The sequence below is a fragment of the Hypanus sabinus genome, chromosome 10 (assembly GCF_030144855.1).
Source record: "Hypanus sabinus isolate sHypSab1 chromosome 10, sHypSab1.hap1, whole genome shotgun sequence".
NCBI lineage: Eukaryota > Metazoa > Chordata > Chondrichthyes > Myliobatiformes > Dasyatidae > Hypanus > Hypanus sabinus.
The window spans coordinates 110,237,290-110,251,622 of NC_082715.1; the positions used below are offsets into that span (position 1 = coordinate 110,237,290).

At 40.3% G+C, this 14,333-nt stretch overlaps 1 protein-coding gene across 1 annotated transcript in view; it reads left to right on the plus strand.

The window, feature by feature from the left end:
- Nucleotides 1-14,333, plus strand: part of LOC132401347 (dynein axonemal heavy chain 8-like) — a 674,688-nt gene that overhangs the window by 71,108 nt on the left and 589,247 nt on the right. Inside the window, exon 9 of the mRNA XM_059983476.1 lies at nucleotides 1,576-1,689. Coding sequence (XP_059839459.1) covers nucleotides 1,576-1,689 — 114 coding nt within the window. The remainder of the gene's footprint in view (nucleotides 1-1,575; nucleotides 1,690-14,333) is intronic.

A 14,333-nucleotide genomic window follows, 5' to 3' on the forward strand; every position in this document is an offset into this window, starting at 1 on the left:
TTTTGGTTGATGTGCACTTGGATTTTGACAAGGTGCCACACATGAGGCTACATAACAAATTAAGAGCTCATGGTATTACAGAAAAAAATACCAGCATGGATAAAGTAGTGGCTGATTGGCAGGAGCAAAGAGTGGGAATAAAGGGAGCCTTTTCTGGTTGGCTGTCAGTGAGTAGAGGTGATCCACAGGGGTCTATGTTGGGACAGCTCCTATATCAATGACTTGGATGATGGAATTGATGGCTTTGTTGCAAAGTTTGTATGTGATATAAAGATGGATGCAAGGGAAGGTAGTTCTGAGGAATTAAGAGAGGCTACAGAAGGACTTACACAGATTAGGAGCATTGGTAAAGAAGTAGCAGATGGAATACAATGTCAGGAATTGTGTGGTCATGCACTTTGGTAGAAGATATAAAAGGGTAGACTTTTTTAAATGGAAAAGAAAAATAAGAAATCTGAGGTGCAAAAGGAATTGGGAGTCCTTGTGTAGGGATTCCCTAAAGTTTAATTTGCATGCTGAGTCTGTGGTGTGGAAGGCAAATGCAATATTATCATTCCTTTCAAGAGGACGAGAATATAAAAGCAAAGATGCAATTTGAGTCTTTATAAAGCACCAGTGAGGCCTCACAGAGCATTGTGAGCAGTTTTGGCCCCTTACCTTAGAAAGGATGTGCCGACATTGGAGAGGGTTCAAAGGAGGTGAATGAAAATGTTTCTCGGATTGAACAGCTTGTCATATGAAGAGTGTTTAATGGCTCTGGGCCTGCATTCAGAAGAATGAGGGGTGATTTAATTGAAACCTATTGAATAGTGAAAGGTCTGGGTAGAACAGATTTGGAGAGGATACTTCCTGTGGTGGGGGAATCTAGGACCAGAGGGAACAGCCTCAGAATACAGGGATGTCCTTTTGGAATGGAGATGAGGAGGAATTTCTTTTGCTAGAGAGTGGTAAATCTGTGGCATTCATTGCCACAGGCAGCTGTGGAGGCCAAGTTTTTACAAATATTTGAGGCAAAGGTTAATAGATTCTTAATTGTTCAAGGCATTTAGGGATACAGAGAGAAGGCAGGAAATTGAGGTGGATTGGAATAATGGATCAGCCGTGATGAAATGGTGGAAAAGGCTCTAGGCCAAATGGCCTAATTGTGATTCTTTATCTTGTGGTCTTATGGCTGAGATGTCAACATGAGGACTAGTTGGAGAATGATTGGAGTGCAAATGCATTCCTGCTGTGGGCCAGTTACCTTGGGCTTTGCTCCCCTCCAGGTTCTCTGTTCCTTTCCATCTTCAGTAAGTTAACTTACCAGGGAAAGTAATGAAGCTACTTGATAATGAGCTGTGTGATGGGATAAATGATATCAGGGAAGTGTAAGAAGTCAACATTGGACAACAGTAGGTGCTTAAGAGTTACAGGCCAAGAAGACGATACAGAGAAAGTGACCATACAAATTTAAAATGTGAAGTATTTTCACTAAATGGACTGATTAAAGTAATGATAAATTGCAATTTATGTTTAAATCACTCAGAAGCTTGAACACTTATGAATAAAGAGTGCTTTGTTTTACTTTTTTAAAAGATATGGCAAGGGATTGATTCTGAAATCACCGATGCAGCTAATGCAGCAAAGGACAATGTGAAGTTTTTGCAGGCTTTGGAGCAAGTCTGTCACCCACTCTACAATTCTGATCCAGTAAGTTTTTATGATAACTTTACATCTGGAAGATTTTTATTCTTTATGGTGAATTATGCTAGTTGAAGGTGAGGTCCTCTATAGCTGGCTTTTCAAAGAAACAATTTTGCATAATGCTAAGAAATTAGATCAGGAAGTACTGTTTATTTTTAATGTGACTGAACTGTCAAACCTAATGAGATTACAGTCTGAAGAGTCTCTGGAACTGATGGCTTATATCTGTGAGTCTTAAAGGAAGAAAATTCCTCCCATCACCTGACTCTATCTGTCAATCCTCAGCTGTTTCCACTTGCTGCTTGCCCTATCTCTCGCAGACCAGCAAGGACGAGGGCTGACAGACATGTTAACAAGTTATTGGCGGGTTGTGGCATTGGAGTACCATATGGACATGAGACACCAGGGCTGGTGACCCCATGTCCATGAGTCGGCAAGGCCGGAGTTCATGGTCATCATCCATGCTCCTTGTCACTTTTGGTGAGTCCTGAGTTAGATATTGAACATCAAACCCTGAAGGTCAGTTGGAATCCAGAAATCGAAGCCTGATGGCTGAAGCCTGGGTCTGCAAGTCAGAGTCTGAAAGTACAATGTCTGCAAGTCCAAGTTCTCTGGAGGCCTGGAGATGGCCTGTCGTGTGTGTGTGTGTGTGTGTGTTCTATGAGTGTGGTGAACGTGCTGTGTTGGCACTGGAATGTATGGCAATACATGCGGGCTGCCCCCAGCATGTTCTTGGAGAAAGGTATGTTGGTTGTTAACACAGAGGATGCATTTCATTGTATGTTTCAATGTACGTGCATTAAATGAATGAATCTGAATCAGAATCTTCCCTCTGTTCTTTGAAGGGTCTCAACCTAATCTGTTTAGTGCTTATTTCTGTCCACAGATGTGCCTGACCCAATGACTTCTTTCAGCATCTTGTTTTCATTCTTAAAGGAAATGTGACAGAATTAGAAAATGCAAAGATTGTGATATTCCAAAATTCTCCAGATTTTAGAGAGCCTTGGAAGCTGAAGAGATCCCAGTAGGGCATCTTTATCAGCCAGAGTGTGTAAATGTGAAAAGGGGTGGCGGGAAGAGGGATGGCATGAGTAAATTACCTGTCCTAATTATTTTGGATAGAGTTGTAAAATCAGGGGAAAAATGTGGTTAGGATTATAGAATCATGCAACGTGGAAACAGACCACTCAGCCCAACCTGTCTATGGCGTTCAATGCGTACCCCTCTATACTAGACCAATCTCCCAGCATCTGGTCAAAAGCCCTCCATGTCTGAACAATTCAGGTGCTCTTCTGGATACAGAATTGTAGAATTACACAACACAGAAGCAGGTTCTTGGGTCCAACTCGTCCAAGTGAGTTGACCTAGATTAATTCCATTTGCTTATATATTCTTTGAAATATTTCCTGTCCACATACCTGTCCAAATTTCTTTTAAAGTTGTAGTGTACCCTCCTCTATCACTTCCTCAGGCAACTTATTCCACATATCCATTACTGTCTGTGGGGAAAATTACCTCTGGTCTACTTTAAATTTCTTCCCTCTCACCCTATTACATGTGCACTCTATAAGACTGTAAAATATATTAGATTATCCTATGCTGAGATCAAGGCTGTGACCATTTATTGTATTTATGCTGCTCATGATTTTATAGGATTCACAAACTTTCTAGCACCATTGCATGTACATACACTCCAGGGCTCTGCCCAGATTTAGTTTGCCAAAATACTATACTTTGCACTTGTCCAAGCTAGATGCTATCTGTAATGCTAATTTCCTAGTTTAGCTAGATCTTGCTGTACTCTTGTATAACCTTCTTTACTGGCCAATATACAAGCAGTAAACTTACTAACCATGCCCTCTACATTTTCATCAAAATTTTTATCGTAGATGTTAGTAATCCAGCTTCAACCACTCTCGCAGACATAACATTTCTCTGGGTGAAGGTCTGCCTTATATTGTTTCTACAACTCTTCCTTCTTTACCCTAAGCAGATGTCCTCTAGTTTTAAAGTTTTCCACAGTTTATTCTATCTATACCTGTCATTGTTTTATATGATTCAATCATATTCTCTCTTAACCTCCTCCATTCCATGGAGAACAAACCTTATTTCTCCACTTTCTCCTCAGAACTGAATGGTTCTATTTCCAGTAGCTAGATCTTGCTGTACTCTTGTATAACCTTCTTTACTGGCCAATATACAAGCAGTAAACTTACTAACCATGCCCTCTACATTTTCATCAAAATTTTTATCGTAGATGTTAGTAATCCAGCTTCAACCACTCTCGCAGACATAACATTTCTCTGGGTGAAGGTCTGCCTTATATTGTTTCTACAACTCTTCCTTCTTTACCCTAAGCAGATGTCCTCTAGTTTTAAAGTTTTCCACAGTTTATTCTATCTATACCTGTCATTGTTTTATATGATTCAATCATATTCTCTCTTAACCTCCTCCATTCCATGGAGAACAAACCTTATTTCTCCACTTTCTCCTCAGAACTGAATGGTTCTATTTCCAGTAGCATTCTGGGGCATCACCTCTGCCCATATGCTCCTCAACCTCAGCACTCCTTTCTGTAATATGGTGACCAAGACCACTTACAATATTCTAGCTGAGGTCTGATCAAGATCTAATAAGTTGAAGCATAACCTCCCTACTTCTACATTCAATATCCTGACTATTGGAAGGCATTTGCCTCCTTAACCACATTATCAAACCCATTTGCTTCCAGTTATCTGTTGGCTTGCTCTCCAAGGTCCGCCTGTTTTTAAATACTCCCTTGAAACCTACTATTGGTGGTGTACTACATGTGCCAACGTCATTAGTACTCCTAAAGTGCATCATTTCATACTTGTCTGGATTAACCTCCATCTGCTAGTTTTCATTCTGTTTCAACAACACATCAAATTCTCTCTACAGCTTTTGACTACCTTGGCCAAACTTCCTGCATCTACATTCAAGTCATTTATATGTATTACAAATAGCAAATTTACTAGCTTACCCTTGTATTAGTCAAAGGCATTGCATCACAAGGGCCAATCCATCACACTCTCCTGTTGTTCAGCCAGTTTTTGATCCTGTGTATAATCCTACCTTGGGTCCCATGGGGCCCTAAGTTTTTGAGGGCTCTTCTACTTGGGGGCCCTTGTAAAGGGCCTTACCAAAGTTCATTTGAACAACATCTACTGCATTGTTATGAGGCTCTTCCAATCTGTATTTTTGAGGAAAAGGACCACATTTGCTATCCTGGTATTTCAAGTGTCCAGCAAAGCTTTGGAAATCTCTGCCAGAGCCCCAGCACTATCTGTGCTTGGGTCCTGTAGCAAAGGAATCAACGTCAACCCTATCCAGTTCCAGAATAGTTTTGATACGTAAGATAGAAAATAGTGCAGTACAGCCCAGGAACAGGTCCCTCAGCCCACAAACTTGTCCTGAGCTAACTAAACTAATAACTAAATGCAAAACAAATTCAATAATCCAATCCCTTCTGCCTACATAATGTCTATATCCCTCTGTCTCTGCACAGTCATGTGCTTACCTAACAGCCTTTAAATACCTCTGTTATATTTGCCTAGACAACCACCCCCAGCTTTGCTTTCTAGACACCCACCACTCTATATAAATAAAAAAAAACTTGCCCTTTCTCACTTCAAATGTATGTCCTTTGGCATATTTCAACCCTGGGATAAAGGAAACTGGCTGTTAACTCCATCTAGCTTCATCTAATGCTATTAGCATTTATCAGGTCTCTCCTCAGCCTCCACTGCTCCAGAGAAAACAACCCAAGTTTGTCTAACCTCTCTTTATCGTGCATGTCCTCTATTCCAGACAGGGTCCTGGTAAGCCTCTTCTGCACCTGCACCATATCCCCCATGTCCTTCCTACAAGGGGGTGACTAGAACTGAGTGTAGTACTCCAGATGTGGTCTGACCAGTGTTACTCAGCTGCAACAGAACTGACCGATAAAGGCAAGCATATCGTACGCGTTCCTTATTCTCTATCAACCTGCACAGCCATTTGCAGGCATCTCTGGACCTGGATACAAGATCACTCTGTACATCACACTGTTGAGGGTCTTGTCATCAACAGTGTTCCGTCCCTTTACATTTGATTTCCCAATGTGCGACATCTTGCATTTGACAGGATTAAACTCTTCCTGCTATCTCCCTACCCGTATATGCAAATGTGTTTTCTCAGAGCTGTGGAGGCTGGTGGGGGATCTGATAGAGGTTTATAAGATTAAGATAAGCATTGATAGAGTAGACAAACAGTATTTGTTTTCTGGGGTCGAGGTGTCTAGTACAGAGGGCACGCATTTAAGCTGAGAGGGGATAATTTAAAAGGAGTTCCTCTACACAGAGGGGTGGGCATCTGGAATGCGCTGCCTTGCGGCAGTGGTAGGGGCAGATACATTATAGAGTTTCAGGAGATGTTTAGATAGATGGATGAATGTGTGGGAAATGGAAGGATACAGACATTGTTTGTTTTTTTTAATTAGTTTTTTTATACATTTTACAAATTAAAAAACCCCAAATCAAAATGAGGAACATAAATACAGTGCAAAATTAAGCATACAATGACAATATGATACAAAGAAAGAGAATTTAAAAAAAAAGCACCTAAATTGAAGACAAGTAAACTTGGTATCCTCCCCAAGACCCACAACACAAAAAAAACTCCAGACCAACCACAACACAATATAGAGAATATAAATCAGGACAATCAAACTCCCAGACTGTGAATACACTTAGCAACAGAGGATAATAATGCCTACTACCAGAAAAAAAAGGGAGCTGAAAGCAAGGGACCGAAAGGAAAAAAACCCTAGTCAAGAGGAAGGTTATGAAAGTACTCGATAAAAGGTTCCCAGACCTTATGGAACTTTAGATCCGAATTGAGAACTGAATAATGAATTTTTTCGAGGTCCTAGCAGGCCATACTGTCGTTAAGCCATTGAGCATGAGTGGGCGGGGCAACATCTCTCCATCTAAGGAGGATCAAGCGTCTAGCCAGGAGAGAGGCAAAGGATAATATTCGGCATTTGGTCAGACTCAGACGTAAATCTGTCTCGCCCCAGAAACCGAACAAAGCAATTAAGGGATTTGGTTCTAGGTGCTGATTCAGAATATACGATAACGTAGTGAAGACATCTTTCCAAAATTTCTCCAAGCTAGGACAGAACCAGTACATATGAATGAGAGAGGCCTCGCCCCTCTTGCATTTATCACAAAGCGGACTAATGTTAGGGTAGAATCGAGATAGTTTAGATTTAGACAAATGGGCCCTATGAACAATCTTAAACTGTAAAAGGCAATGGCGAGCACAAAGAGAGGTTGAGTTAACCAATTTGAGAATCGAGTCCCAACTCTCATCAGATAAGGAGGTACTTAAATCCTGCTCCCAGGCCATTTTAATTTTATCCACAGGGGCCTGTCGTAAGGCTGCTAATTTATCTCGAATAATTGATATTAAACCTTTACCTAGTGGATTAATGGAAACAAATAAGTCCATAGCATTTTTCGCAGGCATTTCAGGAAAGTTAGGAATGAGAGGAGCAATAAATTGTCTAATTTGGAGATATCAAAAAAAAATGAGCATTGGGCAGATTGAACTTAACAGAGAGCTGCTGAAAAGAAGCGAATCGATTATCAATGAAAAGATCTTCAAAATGTCTAATGTCCTTCCTATACCAAACATGGAATGCTGAATCGTACGTAGTAGGTAAAAAAAGATGATTATGTACGACAGGGCTGGAAATGGAAAAACCATGGAAACCATAGCCTTTCCTAAACTGAGCCCATATACGCAAAGTGTGTCTAACAAGAGGATTAGCTATTAATCTGGACAGACTACTAGGGAGTGCAGAGCCAAGAAGTGCAGAGATAGATAATTCTTTAGTGGAGCTCAACTCCATTGCCACCCAATTAGGGCACTCGGGTTGGCCATGGAAGAAAGACAAAAAGGTAGCACGACGTATATTAACTGCCCAATAATATAAACGAAAGTTAGGTAAAGCCATGCCACCCTCTTTTTTAGATTTTTGGAGATGGATTTTATTAATTCTAGAGTGCTTATTCTTCCACAGATATGACAAAATAATAGAGTCTAAGGAATCAAAAAAAGATTTAGGAGTAAAAATTGGGATAGATTGAAATAAGTATAAAAAATTTGGGGAGAACATACATTAATACGACCTACCAAAGACATAGATAGAGGTGACCATTGTACCAGACTCTGTTTTATAGTATATGAAAGATTGGCAAAGTTTTCACGAAAGAGATCTTTAAACTTCCTTGTGACTGTAATTCCAAGATAAGTAAATTGATTATGGACTACTTTAAAAGGGAGATCACGAAATGTTAATTCTTGTGCTTCTTTATTAATTGGGAAAAGTTCATTCTTATGTAAATTAAGTTTATAGCCAGAGATCTGGCTAAACTGGTCAAGAAGTGAAAACATTGGAGGTAAGGATGTAGACGGATTTGAGAGAAAGAGTAATAAGTCATCAGCATAAAGAAACTTTATGCTCAACACCCCCTCTCCGAATCCCGGTCAATTCAGGACAATTTTGAAATGCTATCGCCAAAGATTCTATAGCCAAATCAAAGAGAAAGGGACTTAAGGGGCATCCCTGACGGGTGCCACGTTTGAGATTAAATACCTGGGATTTCTGAGAATTAGTTAAAACAGTAGCAGTAGGACACAGGTACAGCAATTTGATCCAAGAGATGAAACTTTGACCGAGGTCAAATTTTTCTAAGACTGCAAAAAGGTAGTTCCACTCTATATGATCAAATACTTTCTCCGCATTGAGGGAAATAACACATTCAGGAATCCCAGTTGGAGGTGAGTATAAAATATTAAATAAACGCCGAATGTTAAAAAAAGGGAGATGGTTTTTAATAAAACCTGATTGGTCATCAGAGATAATGGAGGGAATAACAGTTTCTAATCTATAAGCCAAAACTTTAGCTAAGATCTTTACATCAACATTGAGCAAAGAAATCGCCCTATACAAGGAACACTCTGTTGGGTCTTTACCCTTTTTTAATAGAAGAATATTAGATGCCTCATTGAAAGAGGGTGGCAATTTGCTGTAATTAAACGAGTCAGATAATACTGAAAGTAACTGAGGAGAAAGAAGTGAAGAGAATGATTTATGAAATTCTACAGGGTACCCATCAGGTCCAGGAGATTTCTGATAATAAAGTTGAATCAAACCGCCAGTGTTTATTCCTCTGAGGGAGACCAGGAAAGTTCAGAGAGAGAGTAATTGGGGCATGGTCAGAAATCAGTATACTCTGATAGTCACAAGAGTAGGCAAATGGAATAAATTGGTTATCGAGGAAGAAATAGTCAATTCTAGTGAAGGTATGGTGAACATATGGAAGAAAAAGAATAATCTCTCTCAGTAGGATGAAGGAAATGCCATATATCAGAGATACCAAAATTAGAGAGAAACGATTGGATAGCTAAGGCAGATTTAGTAGGTGATCTGGTAACAGAGGACGATCGATGCAGATTAGGATCTAACCAACAGTTGAAGTCACCACTCAGTATAAGAGAGTATGAGTTTAAGTCTGGTAGTAAAGAAAAAAAACGTTCAAAAAAGTTAACATCATCAAAGTTGGGGGCATACAGGTTTGCTAGTACAACTTTAGTGTTATATAGTTTACCAGAAACAATAATAAAATGGCCATTTGTATCAGATATTTTATTATGGAGTTCAAAAGGAATATTTGAGTTAATAAGAATGGAGACTCCCCTAGCTTTAGCGGTAAAGGATGAATGAAAATGCTGACCTGCCCACTTTGACAAAGCCGGGAGTTATCAGAACAACGAATATGAGTTTCTTGAAGGAAAGCAATGTCAGCTTTGAGTTGTTTAATATGTGAGAATACCTTCCTCCTTTTAACAGGGTGATTCAATCCCTTTACATTCCAGCTCACAAATTTAAGTGCACTAGCCATTATCAATTACTAATGCATAAAAGGCAGCAGGCATATAAAAAGTCAAGCAATACAATAGCAGTCTGGGAGCAGAAATGTAAACATAAATTTGTAAAATCAAAACATAAACATGTCCTGAGCAATAAAGAAAAACAATAAATACAGTGATGTTGGAACTGGAAAATCCACCCCACCCACACAACCCAAAACTAGACGGCTACCAAAAAAAGCAGCGAGCTCTACCAAAAAAATTAACCCAAATATAACTTCCAGATCTGTGTCATTAACAGCAGTTCTGTATAAATACTATAGCAAATAGTAACTAGTTTATGCACTAGAAAATATAACTACAAATTGGAACATCTTCTGCAGAAATATAAAACTTAGTAGAGAAAATTGGAAGAAAACCAAAACTAACCTACCCGCGAAAAATTATGGAAGAATAAAGTAAGAGAAAGGGAAAAAAAAAGGGAGGAAGGGGAAAATTATAGATTCAAGAAGAGTACTTATCAACCATTTACAGAGAGGGAAAAAAAATCAAAGATTAAAAAAAAGGTGAAAGAAAAAAAAATAAAAAAAATAAAGAATAATCAGCAGTTAAACTGTGAACCAACAAACAGGGAGGCCTTCAATAAAGACTTCAAACCTCCAAAACAAGTTAGAGTCAATTGTAGAACTTTATAGATAAAGTTATACAAGAATAAAATAGATTACACAAGTATTATTTAAACATCCATAGGGAAACATTAAGCACAGAATGTCTATTTAAAAAAGACACACCAAATCCAGGGAGAGATTGTTAACAGCCCTTAGAGTTTCAATAGATAATATCTGAGTGATTCAAGTAAAGTCTGAGTCCAGAAAAAGTAATTTTACTATGCGAAGTACTTGTCCACCATTTTAGGAGGTCCGATCGGGTTCCGAAGATGGCTGGATAGCCGGAAGACTTGCAACAAATGCACCTCAGCCTCCTTCACTGACTTAAACCACTTATATTTTCCAGTATTAAGCGTGATTCGTAAATCGGCAGGATTGCGAAGAGAGGGTTTAAAAAAGCATGTTCATTACGCCTTTAAACTCAGCGTGCATCTTTAAGATCTGGGGTGCAAAATCTTCCATAAAACGAATGATTGTATTTTGGAAAGTAAAAGTACCTCTGCGACGTGCCTCCATAATCAAACGGTGTTTTACCTGGTATTGATGAAAGCACAAAATTACCGGTCGCGGGCGGGAGCCCAGAATTCCAGGGGGAACGTAGACCCTGTGTGCCCTTTCGAGCTCAGGCAGGTTCGGAAGCAAATCTTTCCTGAATATCTCACAGAGAAACTCGGTGAAAAACTTCACGGTTGATCCCTGTTCGGTGGCCTCTGGCAACCCAAGAATTCGAAGGTTACAACGTCTGCTGCAATTTTCGAGATCCACCATTTTGGAAAGGTGTTTGTTACATTTCCCCTCTGGGCTGGAACAGAGAGTCTCCAAGTATTGAACACGACTTTGTAAATTTTCAGAAGTCGAATCGATGCGAGATAAGTGTTCAGCATGTTCGTCCACTCTATCGTTGATCTGATCCAGTTTGGCTTCCAGCTGTTTGAAAGCGGTTCTAAATTCCTTTAAAATATCGTCTCGGTGTTGTTCCAGCGCAGCGAGGGTCTCAGCCGGCAGAGCCGGAACTTCCTTTCTCCTGGAGTTAGAACTCTTGTTAGACATTGTAAGGTAGATGTGTTCACAGGCAAGTAAAAGAAACCAAATAAAGTTCCTAACTAAGGTTTAAAAAATGGAGAAATTTAGTGCAAAGATAGCGAAATTAATGGAACAAAAGTTCGGAGCAGCTAAACAATCGCCATCTTACTGGAAGTCCTCCGGATACAGACATTGTGTAGGCATAAGGGATTAGTTTTTAGACAACAGGTAATAGACAATAGACTGTAGGTGCAGGAATAGGCCATCCGGCCTTTCTAACCAGCACTGCCATTCACTGTGATCATGGCTGATCATACATAATCAGTACCCTGTTCCTGCCCTCTCCCCATATCCCTTGACCCCGCTATCTATAAGAGCTCTATCTAACTCTCTCTTGAATGCATCCAGAGACTTGGCCTCCACTGCCTTCTGGGGCAGAGCATTCCACATATCCACCACTCTGTGGGTGAAAAAGTGTTTTTGCATCTCTGTTCTAAATGGCCTACCCCTTATTCTTAAACTATGGCCTCTAGTTCTGGACTCGCCCATCAGTGGGAACATGCTTCCTGCCTCCAGTGTGTCCAATCCCTCAATAATATGTTTCAATCAGATCCCCTCTCAGCCTTCTAAATTCCAGTGTATACAAGCCCAGTTGCTCCAATCTTTCAACATATGACAGTCCCGCCATTCCGGGAATTAAGCTTGTGAACCTACGCTGCACTCCCTCAATAGCAAGAATGTCCTTCCTCAAATTTGGAGACCAAAACTGCACACAATACTCCAGGTGGGGTCTCACCAGGGCCCGGTACAGCTGCAGAAGGACCTCTTTACTCCTATACTCAATTCCTCTTGTTATAAAGGCCAGCATGCCATTAGCTTTCTTCACTGCCTGCTGTACCTCCATGCTTGCTTTCATTGACTGATGTACAAGAACACCTAGATCTTGTTGTACTTCCCCTTTTCCTAACTTGACTCCATTTAGATAGTAATCTGCCTTCCTGTTCTTGCCACCAAAGTGGATAACCTCACATTTATCCACATTAAACTGCATCTGCCATACATTTGCCCACTCACCCAACCTGTCCAAGTCACCCTGCATTCTCATAACATCCTTCTGACATTTCACACTGCCACCCAGCTTTGTGTCATCGGCAAATTTGCTAATGTTACTTTTAATCCCTTCATCTAAATCATTAATGTATATTGTAAACAGCTGCGGTCCCAGCACCGAATCTTGCAGTACCCCACTAGTCACAGCCTGCCATTCCGAAAGGGACCCGTTAATCGCTACTCTTTGTTTCCTGTCAGCCAGCCAATTTTCAATCCATGTCAGTACTCTGCCCCCAATACCATGTGCCCTAATTTTGCCCACTAATCTCCTATGTGGGACTTTATCAAAAGCTTTCTGGAAGTCCAGGTACACTACATCCACTGGCTCTCCATTGTCCATTTTCATAGTTACATCCTCAAAAAAACTCCAGAAGGTTAGTCAAGCATGATTTTCCCTTCATAAATCCATGCTGACTTGGACTGATCCTTCTACTGCTATCCAAATGTGTCATAATTTCCTCCTTTATAATTGACTCCAGCATCAATCCCACCACTGACGTCAGGCTAACCAGTCTATAATTCCCTGTTTTCTCTCTCCCTCCTTTCTTGAAAAGTGGGACAACATTAGCCACCCTCCTATCAACAGGAACTGTTCCTGAATCTATAGAACATTGGAAAATGATTACCAATGCGTCCACGATTTCTAGAGCCACCTCTTTAAGTACCCTGGGATGCAGACAATCAGGTCCCGGAGACTTATCAGTCTTCAGACTCAACAGTCTATCCAACACTGTTTCTTGCCTAATATAAATTACCTTCAGTTCATCCTTTACCCTAGTTCCTTTGGCCACTATTACATCTGGGAGATTGTTCATGTCTTCCCTAGTGAAAACGGATCCAAAGCACCTGTTCAACTCGTCTGCCATTTCCTTGTTCCCCATGATAAATTCACCTGTTTCTGTCTTCAATGGCCCAATTTTGGTCTTAACTAATTTTTTGCTATTCACATACCTAAAAAAGCTTTTACATTCTTGGCTTTATATTCTTGGCTAGTTTACCTTCGTATCTCATTTTTTCTTGGCGTATTGCCTTCTTTGCTATCTTCTGTTGCTCTTTAAAAGCTTCCCAGTCCTCCAGTTTCCCACTCATCTTTGCTATGTTATACTTATCTTTTATTTTTATACTGCCCTTTACTTCCCTTGTCAGCCACGGCTGCCCCTTACTCCCCTTAGGATCTTTCTTCCTCTTTGGAATGAACCGATCCTGCACCTTCTGCATTATTCCCAGAAATACCTGCCACTGTTGTTCCACTGTCTTCCCTGCTAGGGTATTGTTCCATTGAACTTTGGCCAGCTCATCCCTCATAGCTCCATAGTTGCCTTTGTTGAACTGTAACACTGACACATCCGATTTTCCCTTCTCCTTCTCAAATTTAATTGGCTATTTGATTATTAATTTATTTGGTTTGACACAACATTGTGGGCCTGTTCCTGAACTGTAGTGTTCTATATATTTTGATATCCTTCTGTATCATGTGATGCTCTTCTACACTCTGCACAATATCACCAGTTTTTGTATAATCTGCAAGCTAATCTACATTTTCATCCAGGTCATTTATATTTATCACAAGCTGCAGAGGTCCCAGTACAGATACCATTAGTTACAGATCTCCAGCCAGAACAAGTCCCAGTGGCCATTACCCTCTGGATTCTGTTGGCAAGCAAACGCTGAATCCAAATTGCCAAATCACTGTGGATCCCATGCATCTTAGTTTTCTGGATGAGCTGCCATGGAGAATCTTGCCAAATGCCTTTCAAAAATCAATGTGGACAACATCCAAACCTGTACCTTCATCCTGGTGAAAGGTCTCAGCCCGAAGCATTGACTGTTTCTCCCTACAGATGCTGCCTGGCCTATTGCATTCCACCAGTATTTTGTGTGTGTTGCTCTACCTTCATCAATCACTTTCAT